The sequence below is a fragment of the Andrographis paniculata genome, unplaced genomic scaffold, assembly GCF_009805555.1.
Source record: "Andrographis paniculata isolate CXL003 unplaced genomic scaffold, ASM980555v1 Contig37END, whole genome shotgun sequence".
Taxonomy (NCBI): domain Eukaryota; kingdom Viridiplantae; phylum Streptophyta; class Magnoliopsida; order Lamiales; family Acanthaceae; genus Andrographis; species Andrographis paniculata.
The window spans coordinates 4,538,477-4,547,935 of NW_026137570.1; the positions used below are offsets into that span (position 1 = coordinate 4,538,477).

The following is a 9,459-nucleotide window of genomic DNA, read 5'->3' on the forward strand; positions in this document are numbered from 1 at the left end:
AGTAAAAAAAAAAAAAGTTCTTAATAAATTCTGGATTTTATTAAATTAATAACAAAATAATTATTATGAAAATTTATAAAATATAATATAATTTTTTATTAAAAAATACAAATATTTTTAAATAAAAAAATAAACATATTTTTATATAACAAATAAAATACTTTATTTTATTATATTAGTATTATTATTTTTTTAATATAAAAAACAAATAATAATATAAAATAATTTTAATTACAAAAATATTATTAAAATTATTGATACCAAACTTCTAACCTAGCCGCCACACCACAAGTCTTTCTTCTTCTTCGGTCTTTTTTCTTCTTTCTTCTTCTTCTCCTCTTTGTTTATGTTTTTGTTTTCATTTTCTCCAATCCATCTATTACGAAGAGTTAGAGTTTTGATTTGCAATTATTGGTTTTGTTATGTGTTCCTAAGATGTCCAGAGCTTCGAATTAATCCTACATATCAGAGTACTCGAAGATGAGCTCTAAATCCTATGGTAATTTATATATGATCTGTTTTTGGAGTTCTTATTCTGATATATATATATATATATATATGAGCTTCAAATTGCCTTTTCCATTAGAATTTTGTATAATTGCTATATGAACTTGGATGATTATGTAAATTCAGGTGAAGTTCATGCTAGATTAAACTCGAGGAATAAATTTGGACATTGAATTGCTTTCTTGTTGTCAGCGTACAGAAATGGGGCTTGTTATGTACAAAAATGGGGCTTTCATGTACGAGGTTGATTCAGGGAGCATTATAGCTGCAGGTTAGCTTCTTCATCTGCTCTACTTGTTTAACATTGACAAAGTTTTCAATCCGCATCAGTGATAATAATGTTGTGTTCTTTTGCTTACTTACGATATGTTGTATTCATGATGCTGGCACAACAAAATTAATTGCTGGCCTTGTTTATGCTTTTAAATAAAATGATTATTCAACTAGTTCATCCGTATATGTGCATTTGTGTCAAACCACATCAATTCGGCATTGAATTATCCTAGAGATTGATGCAACTAATGAATAAATACATAAATGAATAAATGACAAATCTGCCACAGGCCTGTTGTTATAATAAAGAGCTGTGAACTCGTTACTTCTTTCTGAGCTACTTGAGCAACTAAAAGGCTGGATGGAGACCACCACTGGAGTGCAGGCTATTCCAGTGATGCAGCTCTTCCATAGATTGTCATCAGCTGTTGGGGATCCCTTTGTTGATAGTGTAGAAGCTGAGAGCTTAAATTTGGAGAAGCTGATTAAGTGGTTTCTTGATGAGATGAAAATTAACCAACCATTTGTAGCCCGCACCCGCTCATATTTTGGGGAAGTTTCTATTCTTATCTTCATGTTTTTCACCATTATGCTTCGTAACTGGAACCAACCGGGCAGTGATGTTAGTTCATCAAAATCTTGTGGGACAACAGATACATCAGAGAAAATGACAATCCAGACTCACTCTTCCATGTCATTATCCAGTTCATCTATGTCGGATGGCCAAGAAAAGGGTGACTTTACCTCTTGTCTTCATAGAGCATGTGGCTATCTTAGGCAGCAAGTATTTGTTAATTATCTCATGGATATCCTGCAGCAGCTTGTGCATGTCTTCAAGACTCCTGTTACTGCTGATACTCATGGATTGACCCATGGTTCTGGCTGTGGTGCATTGTTGACCGTTAAGAGAGAGCTCCCTGCTGGTAACTTTTCACCATTTTTCTCAGATTCATACTCAAAATTGCACCGTTCAGATCTCTTTGCCGACTATCACAGACTGTTGTTGGAGAACACATTTCGTTTGGTATACTGTTTAATTCGCCCTGAAAAGCATGATAAAGGGGGGGAAAAAGATAAGACTTACAAGACTTCTTCTGGAAAAGATTTGAAACTCGATGGATATCAGGATGTTCTCTGCAGCTACATCAACAATTCAAATACGACGTTTGTTCGGAGATATGCTAGGAGGCTGTTTCTGCATATATGTGGGAGTAAGACACATTACTACAGTGTGAGGGACTCTTGGCAGTTCTCAAGTGAAATTAAGAAGCTCTACAAGCACATCAATAAGTCAGGTGGATTTCAATCTTCCATCTCTTATGAAAGGAGTGTGAAAATAGTCAAGTGTCTCTCAACCATTGCTGAAGTTTCTGCTGCAAGACCTAGAAACTGGCAGAAATATTGCTTGAGGCACAGTGATGTCTTGCCTTTCCTCATAAATGGACTTTTCACCTTCGGAGAAGAATGTGTTGTTCAAACACTGAAACTTTTAAAGTTGGCCTTCTACACAGGAAAGGATGCCAATCACACTTCACAGAAGGCTGAAAGTGGAGGAGATGGAGGTATAAGTTCAAATAAGTTGGGGCTTCAATCTGTTGAGTCTAAGAAAAAGAAGAAAGGTTAAGAAGGAAGTGAATCTACTGCAGAGAAATCTTACATGGATATGGAACAGGTGTTGCATGTCTTCACTGACCGTGGTGACGATTTTCTGAAGCAATTTATTGACACATTTTTGTTAGAATGGAATTCAAGCATTGTGCGTGCGGAAGCCAAATGTGTCGTACTTGGTGCTTGGCACCATGGCAAACAGCCATTCAAGAAGACACTGTTATCTGTGCTCTTGCAGAAGGTTAGGCATTTACCATTATATGGACAGAATGTCATTGAGTATACAGAGCTTATCACATGCTTGCTTGGAAAATGCAAGATAGCAGCTTAAAGCAGCAGAACATTGAAATCACAGACAAGTGTTTGACTTCTGATGTGATTAAATCCATTTTTGAGACACTCCACACACAAAACGAACTTCTGGCTAATCATCCTAACTCAAGTATTTACAACACCTTGAGCGGTTTGGTGGAATTTGATGGTTACTATCTCGAGAGTGAGCCCTGTGTTGCCTGCAGCTCACCTGAGGTTCCTTACAGTCGCATGAAGCTTGAAAGTCTGAAATCTGAAACAAAGTTCACTGATAATCGGATCATTGTGAAATGCACTGGTAGCTACACCATTCAGAGTGTGACCATGAATGTGCATGATGCTCGAAAATCAAAATCAGTGAAAGTGCTGAATCTTTATTATAACAACAGGCCTGTGGCGGATTTGTCATTTATTCATTTATGTATTTATTTGGGCTTGTTAATTAACTAGTACGTTGCATAGAACATAGAAGCCATGGATGACTCATGAGTTTGAGTTGATATATATTTTTTATTTTGCTTATTATGCCCCTTATTATCGATCAAAATCATATAATATAGGTGGAGCCAAAGACACGATTGCAATTGGTTCATTGAGTTTATTGTAAGCAAACAAAGAAAATCTGGCAACTGCAGTCCCAAAGGTATTTTCCTTGAATTTGTATTATATTCTCTAGTAGTTTCTTTTTTATTCTTTGATAACAATGAATACATTATGAATAAATTATGATTGAAGATTGTGTATGTTTTTAATATAAGTAATTATTCTTTATTATGAGCTTAATTTTTTCTTTATATATCCATTCTTGTTTATTAATGTTTTGAAAATCATTTTTAGAAATTTGTATTTTCTGCAGAATATAAATGCAACATGAGTACTACGCGGTCTTGGATGTACAATAGAATGCAAAATGGTATTCTGAATAGGGATTTTATTGTTGGGGTAGACAATTTTCTTAAGTACTGTATAACCAGTCCAGAGGTGTATAGGATTGTTGGTAACATAAGATGTCCATGTAAGCGTTGCAAGAATATCAGATTTCTTCCTTTCGATGATGTGAAATACCACTTGTACTCAAGAGGATTCATTCGTTTTTATGAAAGATGGACATGTCATGGTGAGGAGCATGACGGGAGTGGTAGCTCTAATCAATCAAACAGACAAGTACCAGAAAGTTTTGTTGAACCTGCAATGGGTGATTACACCCAAATGGTGATGAACGCTGGAGGTCCCGATGTTGAGGCACGTGTTGTGGAAGCTGAAGAACCGAACCCAGATGATAAGAAATTATATGACCTTCTCAGTGCGGCTGGCAAGGAGTTATGGGAGGGTTGCAAAAAGGCAACTTTATTATCCACTGTGGCGAGGATGCTAACTATCAAAGCAGATTTTAACTTGTCTGTGCGATGGTATGATGCACAGTGCCAGCTAATGCACAATATCATGCCAGAGGACAATTGTTTCGTGAAGAATTTTTATGAAACAAAAAAATTGATTGAAGGTTTGGGATTTCCGGCACAAAAGATTGACTGTTGTCAGTTGGGATGTATGTTATTCTGGAAAGAAGATGAGTGCTTAGAGTGTTGTAAGTTTTGTGAAAAACCACGTTATAAAGTAAAAAATGGGCGACGGAGGCCGATACGGTACATGTTTTACTTGCCCATCACACCAAGGTTGAAATGTCTATTTGTATCTACAAGGACGGCTTCGTATATGCGGTGGCATGCGGGTCATCATCATGAAAGTGGAAATGTGTTGTGCCACCCGAGTGATACAAATGCTTGGATGCATCTCGATGCACTATTTCCCTCTTTCGGAATGGAGGCAAGGAATGTACGTTTGGGTCTTTGCACCGATGGATTCCAACCATTTGGACAATCAGGAAGACAATATTCTTGTTGGTCCATAGTTGTGACACCGTACAACCTTCCCCCAAATATGTGCCTGAAAGATGAATATTTGTTTCTTTCTGTCGTAGTACCGGGTGGTGCAAATCCAAAACAAAAGATTGATGTATATTTGCAGCCACTTATCGAGGAGCTGAACATGCTATGGTGCACTGGAGTTGAAACATTTGATGCATCTCGTGGACAAAATTTTATCATGAAAGCTGCACTATTATGGACTATAGGTAAAAATATGCACATTTCTCTATAAGTAATTGTCCTCAAATTTTATATTAATAATAAAACTAATTTTTCTAGGTGATCTACCTGCCTATTCGATGATGTCTGGGTGGGGGACCTCTGGAAAGACTGCTTGCCCGATATGTCAGGAACAAACAGTGGCTTTCACTCTATTAAATGGTTGCAAGCAGTCGTGGTTTGATGCTCATCGTAAGTTTCTTCCCCAGAATCACCCGTACTGTTTTGATCAAAAGAAATTTAAAAAAGGAATTAGTGACTTCAATCCCCCGCCGCGTATGAAAACAGGAGTGGAACAACTCCAAGAGATAGATGGTTATGGGTTTTTGAAAGTAACAGAGTTAGATGCTACTGATGTGAATCAAAGGCTTGCCCGTGTGTGTGGATGGCGGAAAAGAAGTTTTTCCTGGGACTTACCTTATTGGAAGGATTTATAGGTACGACATAATCTGGATGTTATGCATATTGAGAAAAATGTATTCGAGAATATATTCAACACGGTAATGGATGTGAAGGGTAAGACAAAGGATAATGCAAAGGCACGGGCAGACATAACAGAACTTTGTGATAGAAAAGAACTTGAATATGACATTGTCAGTCAATACTACCCTCCAGCTACGTATACATTGGATAAACCTCGTAGGAAAGAATTCCTTACGTGGGTTGAAAAGTTGAAGATGCCTGATGGATACATGTCCAACCTCGGCCGATGTGTGGACATGACGAAATATCGATTGTTTGGAATGAAGAGCCATGATTTTCATGTCTTCATGCAAAGGCTCATTCCAATTGGGTTTCGAGAGCTATTGCCTAAGAATATTTGGGAGCCACTAACCGAGTTAAGCAACTTCTTTCGTCGGCTTACGTCAAAAGTTGTTACTGTTAGTGATATGGAGATGTTAGAGTCTGTAATACCCGTGATCCTTTGCAAATTGGAGACAATATTTGTTCTAGGTTTCTTTAATAGTATGGAACATCTTCCCGTCCATCTACCACACGAGGTAAAAATTGCTGGGCCTGTTCAAATTTCATTGGATGTATCCTTTCGAGAGGTACATAGAATCAATCTGAAATGTTCTTTCATGTCACCTTTAGTGTATACTTAAACCCGTTTGCATAACCTACATGACAATGTTGTTTTCTTTTCATAGGTTTTTGAATTGTCTCAAAAGGATGGTTAAAAATAAGGCCCATGTTGAAGGGTCAATTGTAAATGCATATCTCGTAAGGGAGGCTAGTTTCTTTTGCTCGCACTATTTTGAAAAACACGTCTATACGCGTGCGAGGAATGTTCCTAGACAAGATGACGGTGGTGCACCTATTTATGGAAATAGTGATACATTGCCTGTGTTCAACCATCCAGCCCGATTGCAAGGCAAACCCAAGAAACGGTTTCTAACTCCTAGAGAAGGGAATGCAATTCAGACATACTTTCTCCTGAATGTCCTCGAAATAGATCCGTTCATATCGTAAGCTTTTTGGGTTTCCTGATTACAATTTTTGTCTATATGTTATTATGTATTAGTGAAACTTGATGTTTTTACTGTAGGATCTTTGACAATGAATTGAGGCAATCGAATCCACGTATTTCAGAGGTCGAGGTTGCTTCGCAGCTTCAAAAGAACTTTATAACATGGTTCTACGAATATGTATGTATTTGGTGTTGACATACAACAACTTTACTGCTCCAGTAATATGGTATAATTATCTACTTCTCTATGTTAGGCGGAGAACCAACATGCTTTGGATAAAATTTTTCAAGATATTGCGCACGGCCCGTTGGTGGAGGTTATCACATATCCAATTTTTTTTATCAACGGTTACCGTTTCCACACGGAGACACATGGATCAAGCAGGTCAACTTATAACTGCGGGGTTTGCGTAGATGCTGGAGGGTTAGAGTATTTTGGAAATATTCAAGAAATTATGGAGGTTGAGTTTCATGCACTACCCATAAAACGATGCATCTTCTTTCGTTGTGATTGGTTCGATCCAACTAGTGGTGTCGGAACAAAGAAGCATGAAAATTACAACTTGGTTGAGGTAAACAAACGGAAAACATTATGCACTTATGAACCTTTTATACTTGGGCTGCAAGCTATGCAAGTCAGCTATATTTCATTCCCAAATTTGAGAAAGGACAAAGATGATTGGTTGGCTGTTTGTCGGGTGAAACCTCGAGGTTGGATTGAATTGGTAGACGGAGAAGTGTTCACTCAACCAGAAACTGAGACGTACCAAGATCCAGTTGTTGAAGCATGCATGATTGAATCTGTCAGAATCGGGGAATCTATAAATTTGGTATCAACAGGTGGCGTAGTTGGTAATACCCTTGCAAATGTCTGATGACTCTGATACAGAGGAAGAAGTCTTTCTTGAGACATATAGTTCTGATGACAATCAATTTTACTCCTTGAGTTCGGATGATGATGTGCCTTATGACTAGGTTATAACTTTATAAGATTTAATCTTATTTATATTTTCTCATAATTCCGAACTATATTTAAGATTTTTGATAATGTACTTTCAATTGTAGATGTCGCAAGGATCCAATAAAGAACAACGAAGCCAGAACATCCGCCGTCTGGCAAGGTCACAAATGTTGTTGTGGCAGGCGAAAATGCAAGAGGAGCAACATGAGCCGAGTTTTTCTGAGAGCCAAGTAGGAGAAGGGTCAGGTAAGAAAGATATAAAAATTTCAATATCTTTAAAGTTGTGCAAATTTAAATAAAATTCATAACTATTCATTATGCATGTACGTCTGCAGATGCTACATCGGCCGAGAATACACATGCTACCACATCACGTAAGTAAATTTTATGAGAATGCTATAGTTAATTTTTTTTAGATTACATAAAGCTCTTATTCGAACAGATGTTGGAGATTCTCAAGCGGATATTGTTGTTGGAGACGACCCACGTGTCGAAGTGAGAGTCGAGTCTGGTGGGAGGTATGTTTTTGTCTAAGATCTTTTTGCTAGCATTCAACTTGGTATTGTAGTATTAATTTAAAATGTATAAAACTTACAGCATCTTCTGGCCACGTGATGCTTCGATTAAGTTCCGAGATGTTTTCAAATCAAAATTAGTGAAGGAAGGAAGCAAGTGGCTCTCCGTACCAGAAGATACACGCCGGTGGTATAAGATGAAGGTATGTCAACTAATTATGTGAATTCTTAACATACTAATTTAGATTCACTTCCATTTATTCTAACATTTTTGTATTGTGTACTCTAATCAATGCAGAAGTACATCAAGTGGGATCCGGCTCATGAGGAAAAAGTCTTAAAGAAACTTAATACTAGCGTACAAGAGGCTTATAACAAATGGATGAGTGATATTCGAGGTGGGCGGGATAAAACCGCACACAAGATTATTCCCACTGCGGTGCTCGGTGCATGGAAAAGGGCTTGGAGCTCCAATGATGCACAAAAAAGGTCAAAGACTGCCAAGACTAATAGACGTCGGGGCAATTTAGCAAATAATCTAGAGTCGACGCATACCGGGGGATCACGCTCGTTCATGGAGACGGCAAAAAAGTTGGTTAGTAGTAATTTTACTTATATATAATTGTGTATTCTTTTGGTTTGATATTCGATATACAATGCAGAATCTTGAGAAATGGGGAACGTATGAGTGGGCTCACACGAGGAAGCAGGATAAAAAATCATGGTGCAACATGAAGGCTACCCAAGTAGCGGTATGAAAATCATATGTTTTAAAGCACTATTTAAAGTATTGCATATAATTCATGAATATATTTGTATTTTTAGGATGGAATGAAACATATTGAAGAGGGGATGTCCTAACTTGGGGACAATGACTATAGCAAGGACGAGGCGTTTCTAAGCTTAGTCCCCCGTGATAAGAAAAAACGTATATTTGGGTTGGGATCGTTGGCATCAACGGTTCCTACTGAGCAATCATTGTTTAACAGTGACGGCCGCACCCCTACAGTTGAACCTACAGATATGGAACGCATAATGAGAATAGAACACGAGCAGCAGATTATGAAGGAACAAAATATGACCATCATGGAACAGTTACGGAAGATTCAGGCTCACTTAGACCGTCGTAATCCGGACGGCGATACCGGTGCTCCCCCGATCGCGTGATGTATGTTTGCTTTATATTTCGTTTACTTTTGGTGTTTTCTGAATTGATGGACTGTTTCCTTCATATTTCGTTTACTTTTGGTGTTTTCTGAATTGATGGAATGTTTGCTTCATATTTCGTTTACTTTTGGTATTTTCTGAATTGATGGAATGTTTCCTTCATATTTCGTTTACTTTTTGGTATTTTATGAATTGATGGAATGTTTGCTTTATTTTATGTTATCATATGGCATTGGAGATGGAGTTTATTTTGTTTACATGGTGCTTACTATTTGGATGGTTAAAATGATTTCTTATAATGTTATTTTGTACTTGTTTGAGACAAGTATACGAATTTAAAATAAATATATTGTTAGTTTGTAATTATTTTGAAAGTATAGGAATTTGAAATGAACTAGTGATGATAATATGTAAAATGATTTGCGATGGATATTTGCGAAGAAATGAATTTCCTCGCAAATTTTGAATCAATTTGCGATGGATATTTGCGAAGGAATGAAC

At 37.2% G+C, this 9,459-nt stretch overlaps 1 protein-coding gene across 14 annotated transcripts; it reads left to right on the plus strand.

The window, feature by feature from the left end:
• The first annotated feature begins 282 nt into the window (after positions 1-282).
• On the plus strand, positions 283-9,164 carry LOC127250747 (auxin transport protein BIG-like). Of its 14 annotated transcripts, none has more exons than XM_051274183.1 (11): positions 283-499; positions 700-778; positions 3,261-3,343; positions 3,557-3,613; positions 7,381-7,522; positions 7,612-7,650; positions 7,719-7,794; positions 7,874-7,994; positions 8,090-8,386; positions 8,454-8,543; positions 8,617-9,164. In XM_051274183.1, exons 4-11 carry the CDS (start codon positions 3,611-3,613, stop codon positions 8,650-8,652), a joined length of 804 nt encoding a protein of 267 aa, XP_051130140.1. In that variant the 5' UTR covers positions 283-499; positions 700-778; positions 3,261-3,343; positions 3,557-3,610; the 3' UTR covers positions 8,653-9,164. The 14 variants fall into 14 exon arrangements, 11 of the variants coding, with proteins under 11 accessions (XP_051130140.1, XP_051130141.1, XP_051130142.1 ...); XM_051274184.1 differs by having other exon boundaries at positions 707-778; XM_051274185.1 differs by lacking the exon at positions 3,557-3,613 and having other exon boundaries at positions 8,617-9,162.
• The last annotated feature ends 295 nt before the right edge of the window (positions 9,165-9,459 follow it).

What these genes read in the sequence shown, in the direction of transcription:
- LOC127250747 (XM_051274175.1), top strand. Translation starts at nt 3,892, where the DNA reads ATGGGTGATTACACCCAAATGGTGATGAACGCTGGAGGTCCCGATGTT. An exon ending in TGCACTATTATGGACTATAG is followed by an intron (nt 4,832 to 4,904) that starts GTAAAAATATGC and finishes TAATTTTTCTAG; the next exon opens with GTGATCTACCTGCCTATTCG.